A 12,364-nucleotide genomic window follows, 5' to 3' on the forward strand; every position below is an offset into this window, starting at 1 on the left:
AAATGTTGCACACTCTTTAAAGGATTGCACTTTTGTGTTTTTATCTGACCCGCCTAATGTAATCTTTTCTCGGCGATTCTAGGTTCAGTTTGCAACATGAACAACAAAACGCATGACACTCGTTGGAAAGGGGAGGTAGTGACGTCAGATTGCCCCCCTAGACGGAGCTTAACGAGAGCGAGGATGCACGGCCCGCGGGGGCGCGCACATGCGCACAGACTCGGTCTCGACTTAACAGGAGCGAGAGGGGCGCGTCAATATACACACCGCCGAGCCGAGCAGAGCAGCGCTTTGGGTATAGTAGAAGGTGCTGAAGAGTGAGAGTAATCTGGGGCAGGCGCAGAAACACTCCACACGCCTAGCTGAGGTTTTTGGCGGCGCGGATATATATTTATATATAGCCTATATATTTTTGTTTGGGAGGGGGTTGGCGATCTTTTAAAACCATGCTGGATTGACTTAGAGAAAGCAGCTGTAATCAATGGCGTGGCTTTGAAATCGTTGACAAATTATTGGGAAAGGAGTGCGAGACAGAGCGACAGTGGGGAGAGGGAGAGAGCGGCGAGAGAGAGGGCTGGAAATAAAGATTCCTTTCAGCGATGGAGCTTACAATGGAGAACATCGGAAATCTGCACGGCGTGTCTCACTCTCATCAGACAAGCGACTTAATGAACTCCCCGCACGCGCGTCAGTCAACAGCGTCGCATCGGAACTTGGTGTCGCACGGGCGCTCAGCCATGGTGTCCAGCATGGCCTCGATACTTGAGGGAGCCGGGGACTACCGCACAGACCACGCTCTCTCCGGGCCCCTGCACCCGGCCATGACCATGTCCTGCGACTCAGGAATGAGCCTCAGCAGCACCTACACCACACTGACGCCGCTGCAGCACCTGCCCCCCATATCCACCGTATCGGAGAAATTTCACCATCCTCATCCTCATGCTCACCATCATCCGGCGCACCAAAGGCTCGCTGCTGGGAATGTCAGCGGCAGCTTCACCCTGATGAGAGATGACCGCAGCCTCGCCTCTATGAGTAACCTCTATGGCCACTACCCCAAAGACATGTCCGGAATGGGGCAGCCCCTGTCCCCGCTCTCTAATGGCCTTGGTTCTCTACACGGGTCGCAGCAGACCCTGAGCGCCTATGGTCCTGGAGCTCACCTGTCTAACGACAAGATGCTTTCGTCAGGGGGGTTCGAGTCCCACGCAGCCATGCTGTCCCGGGGCGAGGATCACCTGGCTCGAGGTCTCGGGGGCCACGGGGCCGGGCTCATGACATCCTTGAACGGCATCCACCATCACAGCCATCCGCACACTCAGGCAAACGGATCGATGCTGTCGGACCGGGACAGGCAGACGGTGGTAGGTGGAGGGCAGGGAGCCGGGTCGGGACAGGTGGAGGAGATAAACACCAAGGAAGTGGCGCAACGGATAACGGCGGAGCTCAAGCGCTACAGCATTCCGCAGGCTATCTTCGCGCAGAGGATCTTGTGCCGGTCCCAGGGAACTCTGTCCGACCTACTGCGGAACCCTAAACCGTGGAGTAAACTCAAATCCGGCCGAGAGACGTTCAGGAGGATGTGGAAGTGGCTGCAGGAGCCTGAGTTTCAGCGGATGTCAGCGCTCAGGCTTGCAGGTGAGTGAGGAGACAGCTACCAACCTGAGTGATGTGGAGGGATCAATCTGTAGTCAATGTGGCGAGACTGCCAATAGCTGCTCAAACAGACATTACTTGAAGTTATTAGTCGATCGTATCGAGTAAAACTTCATCATGACAGTTGGGGTGTTAAATGTGGTGGAGGATCTATATTTTGATTAATGCCACAATCCACGACTGTATAAACAAAAGCTGAGGGATAAACAAAGAAGCGGACATGTGCGACCGCAGTCTGCAGACTGGTTGGCTTTGGCGCTCCTGCAACACATTTAAGCACAGACGCAGACTGGGAAATAATCTACTCACTTGTCTGTTTTTCTCTTTCATTACTGCATATTTAAAGTAAAACCTGACGAAAAGAGTAAAGCAAATAGCAATGAGAATTCCCTCCTGATTTTCTGCTTTTTAATTGTTAAAAAAAGTATTTAAACGAGCATTTCATCCGCCCTTACCAACAAGGATGCAGTGTGAGGCCCGGCCAAAGAGCCAAAGGGAGCATGACCTCCTATGGATCAATATTTCAGGTCCAGGCATCCCTTTCATTGTAGCGCACTGATAAAGGATCGATTTGGACCTGAAAGGCAGGGACACAAACAGATGCGTCTTTCTTTGGCCCTGCACTGTGTCCCTTGTGCACTTTTGGGACATCACGTCTCCAAATTTGATTTAAAGGCCTGCACGGTCTCTCTGCAGCCTCAGAGAATATTATTTGTAGTTATTTTGTTAAACAATACCCCCCAACCCCCCACCACCCTTACGTCTACCAACGAACGTCCCTCCGTTTTGATTTCACTGCTTGATCAGTGGTTTCGATTTTTATTGCGCAAAGATTATCACATTAAGGCTGTGATTTGAAACCCTCACACCCCCGCCCTCACTTTAAACCCCCTTTAACACCTGATTAACGGGACATAAATGAAAAACGAAAAAGCCACAGCGATGTGAGTGAAAGGTCCCCCCCTTCTCATCGATGTTTGTGTAAAGACCCCTGTTTAGACGAGCTGCGCTTCCAAACGTCAATCAGCGCTTCTCCGCCGTATTTCAGCGAACAGTTCAATTAAGCGGATATAGTGGCATATTTTAGTTCCAGTCAATGCCCTATTGAAAAGCGCTTAATGGCATGTAAATTGTTCCTTTGCGTATTTAGTGGGGGTTCTGGTAAATAAAGATTTAAACACTCCACAATTGTCTCTTTAAGTGGCACTGCTGTTAAAGCTAATTGGGCTGTGGGGTTTTATATCTTCCACTGGCGGCATCAGGATAAAACCTCCAGTTGAACTGAAGCCTCAGAGCTGTACAAGTGCTTACCTACTGCATATTTCACGGTGGAAGGACTCAGGCCTTCTCAAGGTGGCAAAATCCAATGTTTTTGCTTTCCTGCGCTTCAGTATGGAAGGCAGGTTGTGCCACAACCCTATAGCTAAATAAAAAAGTAGCCCATATGATACATTTAAATAGAATATATTGTCTTATGTGAAAACCTCACGACAATCATGATTTCGTTTTATACATTTTTTATTTATTTATTTTATTATGCCATGTGAGACATGTAGAATGCATTGGCTGAAGGGGCATAAGGGAACATTATTCAGCCTATAAATATGCACCTCCCTGTTGCCCCCTCATACACACCAAGTATCTTTGCATTCATAAAGTGCATACATTTAGGAATGAAAGGTGCCATCATTTATTTAGAGGAGTTATAACCTGGTATTTTACAAATAAAATCCCTCTTAAAATGTTTTTTTTTTTCTATTAGGAGGAAAAACTCAAATAGAACTAATTTAGATCCTTTTGATGCAGACTTTTTTCAGCACTGGGGTATTTTTGAAAATTGTATCGGTGTTGTTATATGTTCATGTGGATTTAGCATTAGCAACATTAGCAGTTTTCTTTACCATTGTTTCCTGGTTTATTACACAATAAGTAAAAAGTTACACAAGAAGGACCAATGTCTGCAGGTCAGCCCCGGATTGTTGGAAATGCCTCTTTTGGTGGAATATGGGTGTGGTGATGGCAAGTCTGGATTATGTTACATCTCTTCCACAAATTACACAAATCAAGGAAGAAAATTGCGCTCTGTGTGGAGAGCGCACCCTTGTGGACTTTTCTGGTTTGAATAAAGAGCCCATGTATAAAAAAACAACAACAACAAAAAAACCAAAACAAAAAAACAACAACAACAAAACTAATAAAGAAAAAAATAATAAGTCAAACTCTGTATTAATCATTGGTTATAACTGAGGCCCAGCATCAACACACACTTTAAGATAAAAAAAATCAGATTTCTGAGTGATTATAATACACTTTACATTAGTAAGCTGTCAGTTTTGTCATTCACAGCTTTTTGAATGCCTATCACTTCCTGTAAACAAACTTAGTACAACAAATAGGAGTTACTGTATTTTAATTTCCTTTTTATTTTCATTTTCAATGCTTGCTAAAAAAAAAAAGAAAGTTCTAAAATATTTTGAAAAGTATTTTTGGTATGTAGGTAGCATAAAATATATTTCTTTTAAGGCTTTTGGATTTGGTAGATCAAGCCAAGACTATTAGTGTCTCCTATCTGGCTGCCTCTTAGAAAACCTTCTGGAAGTCTCCCTGTGTATGCCAATATGTGAATTAAACAATTATTTTGGCTTGGCAAAAGACTGTGATGTAGAACATATCTTATATATTATCTATATCTTTTTTTTTCAATTTTTATAGATTTAAATACTTAAAGGTTTGTTTTATATAATCAAAAATCTTTGTGCTGGATCGTGGCACATCTAAACCTACATAAAACAAAGCACATTCTTTAAGCTTAATGTATTCACAGGCCATGCTTGTAATCTAATGCCATCCTTCAAACTTCTCTTCATATCTGCTGCATTGTTTAAGTATATACCTTAATGTGCATCCCCCTGCCACCAGAGCAGATCTCAGGGAGATTCCAGTTGGTCTAAATGACAAATGACTCTTATGCAAATATTGGGGGCTACATTTTACTTACTGCATTTAAATTCACGATTATCCTCCGAGCACATGTGGGCTGGGAGTGGGAGTTAGTGGGGATTGGAAGGGGGGGTTGTGTTGCTGAAAGTGAGGCTGGGCCATACTCGCTCGGCCACATCAATCAATAAATTCAAATTACTATTCCAAATTCATCACAGTCACACAAATCAATGCAGTTGCCCTGCTTAGCTAATGTGAAAACGCCAGTGTCTGCACAGACACACACACACGGACCCACACACTCAAATGACAATCCACTCCTGAAAGGAAAACAGGACAGAGATGTGGGCACTATTTGGGGGGCTTATGCTGTGTCCTTCACATTAAATCAACGAGGGAAGGGACATGGAATGTTTTGCCTTACAGTTTTGAAAAGCACGGCTGTTTCCACAGCACTCTGAACATTAGAGAGTCTACTTTAAGTTTATAAACAAACAGCTTCATTGCAAAGCTGCAGGTGTACAACAGACACAGGAAAAGGTGAGGTTTGGAAGGCATTTAAAGATCGCATTAGCGATGAAAACAATTCGTCTTTGCATCTGTGTTGAATTCCACACTCCATCTCAATGTATTTGGTCGGATCAATACACCCCTGATCAATAAGGATAGCCAGTGCATCTATCAATTATCCCGCCTCAGCACTCTCACCCATTGGTCTCTCCCCTGGAGCAGAGAGAAGCAGAGGGCGGTGGGAGCTGGAAAAGGTTGTGGGAGAGGGGACAGCTGTTATTTAAAAAAAAAGTGCACACCTTTTTTTTTTCTTTGTTCTAATCAGGTCATCTCTGTTGAGTGTAGTTCACACTCACATCACTTGTCAGGACATCTGGGCAATATTTTTCCCTTCCACTTGTAAGTCAGATAAACACTTAAATGCTATATCAATCTGTAATACAGCATATCTCTATATTGCAAGTGAAGATATGTTATGGCATGTTGAGCTAACTCTTCCTGGAAATAAACAAAAGAGCTCGGCGGAAAAAGAGCAGCATTAGATTCATTACCATCTGAATGACAACAGCACGTGCTAGGGTGTGCAGGTCAAGACCCTTAGGACACAGGACAAACATGGTGGAAAATTAGGGAAGGGTAGGCCTCTATTCATGTTTCAATGGACTGCAAGCAGTTTGCACAGGCTTAATACAAGAGCAATATTAATACTTCACTCACTCCATCAACCTGCACTATTCCTTTTCAGGGCTATAAACCATCATCATGCATGTCTAGTGTATGTGGCTGCATGGTAAGGATTTTTCTACTAAATGAGATGGCGGTAATTTGAGACTAATTCAAGCCTAATCTTATTTTAAGGTTCTCATGTTGAAATATTCTAAGGAAAAATTATGAATTATAATTTTTAAATTTGTTACTGATATCTGAAACAAAGAGTCAAAAGATTGAAAATATATATTAATGATTAATTAACTATTATTGAAACATATCAATTTATCAAATGAATGTCAAATAATGTAATTTCCGAGTTATACCTTAAAACCATAAGTAATGTTTCAGTATTAGATAATTTTGTGACTAATTTTCTCCATTTCCCATTGAATAAATCAAATGAACAAGTAAGGAAGAAGGTAACATGACTGAGCGAACTATGCATTTTTGTAGATTTTAGCTATATATTTTTTTTCCAATTTCCAATTGAGTATTTTCACAAATTCTTTTTGATTATGGAACTTTTAGCTCTCCATGGCTGAGGGTTTAATACTGCATCACGGTTTAATACAGTGAGTGCTGTCTATGGTGCTGAAATACAAAGCATAGTAAGCTGCGGCATTCAACTAATTAACTGTTAAATTTGGATTGAGTTCGTGTTTATTTGTTGAAGGTGTACTGTTTCAGTGTTTTTATTCAACGCATACTAAATTGATCAATCACAGAGTTTTTTTTAAGTTGCATTATGGCACTATTTTGGGCTCTCTCCAATGCAAGGGCGTTCATTGTAGCAAGTGCTGTCCGTGGTGCTGAAATCTTCCTTACACCTCTGCTGAGGACAGTTCAAGGTGTTTTGTTGGAGTTTTACCAGTATCTCCTTAATAGTATTCTGGTAGGCCCTATAAACACCATTATTTCATCCAACAGCTTTCCCCCATCGATCAATATTACAATCCACAATCGCGTCAATCACACCACCCTGCATCCTGCTTTCTTGTCCTGCACCGAGCCCACCGGGGTTTCCATTTAAATCACGTCTCCAGCCTCTTCTAAGAGCCTGCATGCAAGGTCATCTATATTTTGCAGCACTTTCTAAAATATCCCAAATGCAAAAACATATGTTCCAGGTTAAAGGTGCCGTTCTTGAACATTTATTCATAAAAATCGGTCGAACTTGACGTTAGCATGTGCTCAATGCATGATTATCTGATTCCTGATTTTGTTTATAAAGAAACGGCTTGATGTCAGTCTGTGAAATGATCGATTGGGGGGACTTTAATAATTGATGCACGGGATGGGGGTGGGGGGCGTAAACAGCGCATCTGTGGTTTCAGAGCCTCCTCGTTCGTTAAGCACATCAACGTGCTGTAAGTACCGAGACACACATGTAACAAGCATCGCCTTTGCAATCCCCAGGTGGGGGGAGCAACAGCCATTTTCGTGCAGGTTATACCTCGGGGCTATTTGGTTTTAAATCCGCGGCTCATTCCAGATGAAATGACACTTCACGTCCAGCCTCATTAAATCTCTATCCCACAATGGAGAGCATATTTCCAATATATCGCTGCTCAGATATGTGTACTAATCAGACTCTATCTATCTATCTATCTATCTATCTATCTATCTATCTATCTATCTATCTATCTATCTATCTATCTATCTATCTATATATATATATATATATATATATATATATGCACGCCACATTGTTAAAGCCTTGAATCTGTATCGATTTCCATTCCTCTGCCTCGTCTTTCCATCGCCATGATTCGCGCACTCCCCCACTTTCCCATCCATCCCCACAGTGCAACACCTTTCCTCTTATTAAGGACTCACATTTTAAAACAGTTCCTCGGTTCAAATCCCTTACATAGTCCCGACACACTATCTGGCCAAAAACTGTCAAATCTGAGCAGTTTAACGGCTCCCCTCGAGTTCTGTGAAAGAGTGGGATTAGCAACATGAGACGACTTACAGTTCACACTCGTTTAACCTCTTTTCACTCATTACGCATCCCACCCACAATGATCCTTCGTCTTTATGCATACACACGCATACTCAGACCACACGAACATATTCAAAAATAAGGGAATTTTAATACTAGTGCGTGGAGGGTGCATACTGTCTTTCATATATTTGCTCATTTCTCTTCCAGCGCACCCAGCACACACACTTACACATGCGCGTTCAAATTCACACGAGGGTATGTGGCTGGCTGGCAATTATGAATGCGGCAGAGGTCTGGACTCTGTACATTCTTGGATCCCGTCTTTTCTATTTTAGATGATCAATCCCTACGCTGCTCAGTCGCCCCCTCGCCGAAGCGGATCGATAGGAGAGAATGACCTTTAAATCAAATTGCTGGCAGAGTCAACGCGATGCACGCGGCCAAGCATCCAAGGGTTAATGGCACCGCGTGCGCGCGCAAACATACACAAAAGGCCCAGAAAATCTGAGACAATCGTGATTAAATCCTATTACTTCAGTTTGTAAGTGTGTGTCTTGAAGTGGAAGAGCTGTGCAACAAGGATTTGAGAACAGGGGCGGTCCTTGCAGGAATACTGCCCTGGGCAAACCGTTCCTTAGCAAATCACCCTACATCCAGCCCCAGACTGAATCCATTGTAAAAAGAAAACAATAAAAAAAATGAATAAATAAACAAATAAAAAAACATAATTAAGAAAAACATAGATACCATAAACCACATTAGCATACTTTTTAAATATAATCTATTAAACAAAACCAGCCAACATTGCATGAAAGTCTATGGAAATCATGATATCGGTACAAGCTCATTGGCCATAATTATTTGAAATTATATAATTTTGATCCCCAGGACTAATCAGTTTTGTGCATTTATCACCCCTGGTTTGATGATTTAGTATAGCAACATTTGATAATTTTTTACCACTAAATAAATTAAATGCTATTCAGAAACAAATTTACTGATGAAGTAAAATGACCTCATACATTAGTCATTTTTAATTATAAATCAAGTAATGAAATTTGAATTTGTCAACATTTTAGAGTTTAAGTTTCTAACCCGAAATTGCTCAGTTGCAAATGGGTTTGTCGTGTGCACAATACTGACCTCATATAGTTTATTTGTCAACCCTTAAGACTTGTAAATATAGTTACATTATAACTGAAAAATAAAACTGGTTTAGACTCATATATGGACAGACACATAATCAAACATAGTTCATATAAAAAGCAGGGCTGGGCAACAATTGAAATCTTTAATCACAATTAATCACATAATTTGACTGATTAACTGCAAATAATTGCATTGTAGATGCAAATTGTGAGAATGAAATAAAAAAGTAGTGTAAAGAGCAATTTTTATTTCAATATTCTGCCATATGAATGAAAGTACCATAACATTTATCATGCTATCACTTAACATCAGCACTTATCGGTAACATTTTGTGTAAATCTAAACAAAAAATAATATATAATAAATAATAGTAACAATAAATTAAAGCTTATTACCACTGATAGGACACAGTTCGGAGGTAACAGCAGAAACTTTTAACAGGGGGTAGGTATTGACATAGCCCAGTCTATGTTCAATACCAGTTTGAAGCACACAAAATAACACCTTTGAAACTTCCTTTACAGAGGACTATAACATAAAGTGCATGTTTTACTGGATATTTTTTTCTATTAATTCCTCAGCATTAAGCCAGTTGCTAAGGCACACAAGAATAACCTCAGTGAAGTATATTCAAGAAAAATGTTGCTCTTCTGTTTTCATTAGGAATCTTGTGAATATAGCGCCCTCTTCTCATCTGTATAATGTGCCATAACTCCGAGATAGTTATGATTGCCGATTGATGTCCAGTAGTCCGCTGTAAGAGCATTTAGTGACTGCTGTAATTGTTTGTGATTCTCATAATGTTTTTCAGACCAATGTCTTTGACAACCCTAAGCGGTCTACGGTGTGTAGCTATCCAGTTCGTTATAGCATTGATTAGCTTCTCTTGCTTTTGTTTATTGGTAGTTCTACCAAACACTGCATTATCTTAGGTCTGCCGGAAGCTTCACTCCCAGATTCATTGAATTCTTTGGTGATGTCTACAGTGTGTTTGGCATTGAGGTGATAGCTTAAGCTCGAGTTTCTTCGGAGATAAGAAAATTCAGCTTGGCAATGGTAACAAATAACTTTTGTCTATCATATCCGCCGCCGGGAAGCACTTTAAACTAAAAATTGCCATTTTAAAAGCTTAATGGCATTACGCTTCTCCATGTCTGCATTGGTTTTCCTGCATTTTGCTTTTTCTTTTCCTGGTTTCACAGCAGCCAGCACTGCCCTCTTCTTCTGCTGTTTGAAACACCAGCGGGCTGACACCCAGGTCCTTGCCGCATTATCGCCACCTTCTGTTTTAGAGTATAAAAGCAGCGCGCCTTAATGTCTGATAAAGAAAATATCAGTGTTTAATCTAATGAAGTAACGTGAAATTAACACGTTAACTTGCACAGCCCTAATAAAAAAAAAAAAATCTCTCTTTTTAATGGCTGAATAGGAAACTATGATTTATATTTGAGACAAAACAAGTTAATCAAAATGAGAAATCTCTGTTAGCCGATATCCAATCAGCTCCCATCAGTACTTTACAAGTCAAGTATTGAAAACTGAATATTCAATAAATGCACCTAGAACTCTCCCTTTAAGGTCAAAAGTTTTTTTTTCTTCAGCTTAGTAGAAATGAGATAAATTTTGATAACATATGTGCTAGTGATAATATTGCATTTATTTTTCGTTTCATGTAAAACCACATCTTTCGCAAAAAAAAAAAAAAGTACAACAAACATAATATGAAACCTGATACCAAACTTAAGCAGAATAAGACATATTTGAAATTAAGATAATCTAGGTTTAGGCCTTGAAAAAGGTTTAGGCTTAGATCTAGGTAAAGCCTCATTAGTACTGTTCCAGAGGAGCCTATTTATATGAAATAGCCCTACTGGACTAGTAAACGTATTTTTCTTAGTGATGAAGGGTGTGTGTGAGTCCCCAGCTCTATGCTTCTCTGGGGTGTGAGCCATTGTGTGTAGAAATGTGTTGAAACAGGGAAATGGGGGAAAAAAACTAATCAGAAGGAGAGTTTTTGACCTTTGACAATCTGTGGCAGTTTGCATAAGAGCCAGTTTAAGTAGAGGTTTCAAACAGCAGATTATTGCGCAATTCAAATGCAGATCAGTCTACATCAGCATTGTGCTGATTGGGTTCAGACTATCGTTATGTAACACCAAAGGGCACCTCTCCAAAAATAAATAAATAACAGTGTCTGCTTTGTGCAGGTATATCTGCCCACATCTCTCCGAGTAAAAGTGGGACTTCAGTTAAGTTTGCCCAGAAAGAAATCAGCAAATCAGCTGTGAGGAAGTACAGTATGTAACTTTTAAACCAATCTTACTGCATGATCATGTTGAATTGTCTCTGTAAAGAGTATTGAGATGATATGAGTTGAGATATGCGCTAAATAAATAAACAGAGTTGAAGGATCAGATATTCCTGCTCCAACACCGAGTCTTTCAATTATTTATATATCTTTGGAAACCGTGTGAGCTGGAAGAGTTGCTCCCAAAATGTTATAAATCAGCTGAAGCTGCACTGATTCTGCTCATTCCGAGCTTATCTGCACCCCTGGCAGGCCATCGGTTATTAAAGAGGCGATAATAGCTCGTTTAATGCGCATGGCTAAGAACACAATGCAAAGATATCGGCCGCGCAATTAAAGAGAGGCGAGCTTTCATGTGATAGGGGGATGTAAGAGAAATATTTTTTATTACCATGCCTAGTGCAGGAAAAAAAAATAAAATAAATAAAAACATCTAATTAATTTGAAGAGAATTTTGCATTTTAATTCAAACACTAGATACGATTAAATCTTCACAATAAGAATAAATATACCAAAATTCATTCTCCTTATAGTTTAAAAATGAATAAAGAAATAAATAAGATTTTTGCTACAGAACTGTAAAATGGTAAGGCCCTGACCTTAGGGCCCTCAGTTGAACGAAGCATATCTGTATTTTTGGATTAATTAAAATTAAAGTAATATTATTTTTTAACCTTATATTAACAAATGAAAGCCAAAGATATAAGAGGCTGTTGTTGGTTTGTAAGGAAGCAGTGGCTCTGTCCGCAGGTTCGATCGCAACAAAACCACAAACACACACTGATGCACGCGCGCGCGCGCACAAACACACACGCGGCTAATCGTACCCACAGATGCAACCCGAAACTCCGGTTGGGCAACCCCACGAAGATCAACAAAGGAACAAAACGGCTGCGGAATCAATTGATGAATGAATCGATGTAAGCACATAAAGCATGTGTGTTACATGTTATTACATATAACAAACTGGCTGCGGGTTATTCGAAGATTAATAATTGTAGTTTCAAATGCAACACGAAATAAAAATCCCTGCCGGGAAAATAGGAAAATCAGATATATGCCTGTGCAAGCATATATCTCTAACCTTATAGTTAATATATCTTCTTATGTTTTTGTGACAATATATATATATATATATATAT

General features: G+C 40.4%; 1 protein-coding gene across 2 annotated transcripts in view; it reads left to right on the forward strand.

Annotated features, from left to right (window-relative positions):
- The first annotated feature begins 280 nt into the window (after positions 1-280).
- Positions 281-12,364, forward strand: part of LOC107089723 (hepatocyte nuclear factor 6-like) — a 23,443-nt gene continuing 11,359 nt past the window's right edge. For both annotated transcript variants that reach the window (XM_015382656.1, XM_015382657.1), the window contains exon 1: positions 281-1,638. In XM_015382656.1, the coding sequence (XP_015238142.1) occupies positions 600-1,638 (1,039 nt within the window). In that variant the 5' untranslated portion in view covers positions 281-599. The remainder of the gene's footprint in view (positions 1,639-12,364) is intronic.

This window comes from Cyprinodon variegatus, unplaced genomic scaffold, assembly GCF_000732505.1.
Source record: "Cyprinodon variegatus isolate N-32 unplaced genomic scaffold, C_variegatus-1.0 Scaffold261, whole genome shotgun sequence".
In the NCBI taxonomy this organism is placed as follows: domain Eukaryota; kingdom Metazoa; phylum Chordata; class Actinopteri; order Cyprinodontiformes; family Cyprinodontidae; genus Cyprinodon; species Cyprinodon variegatus.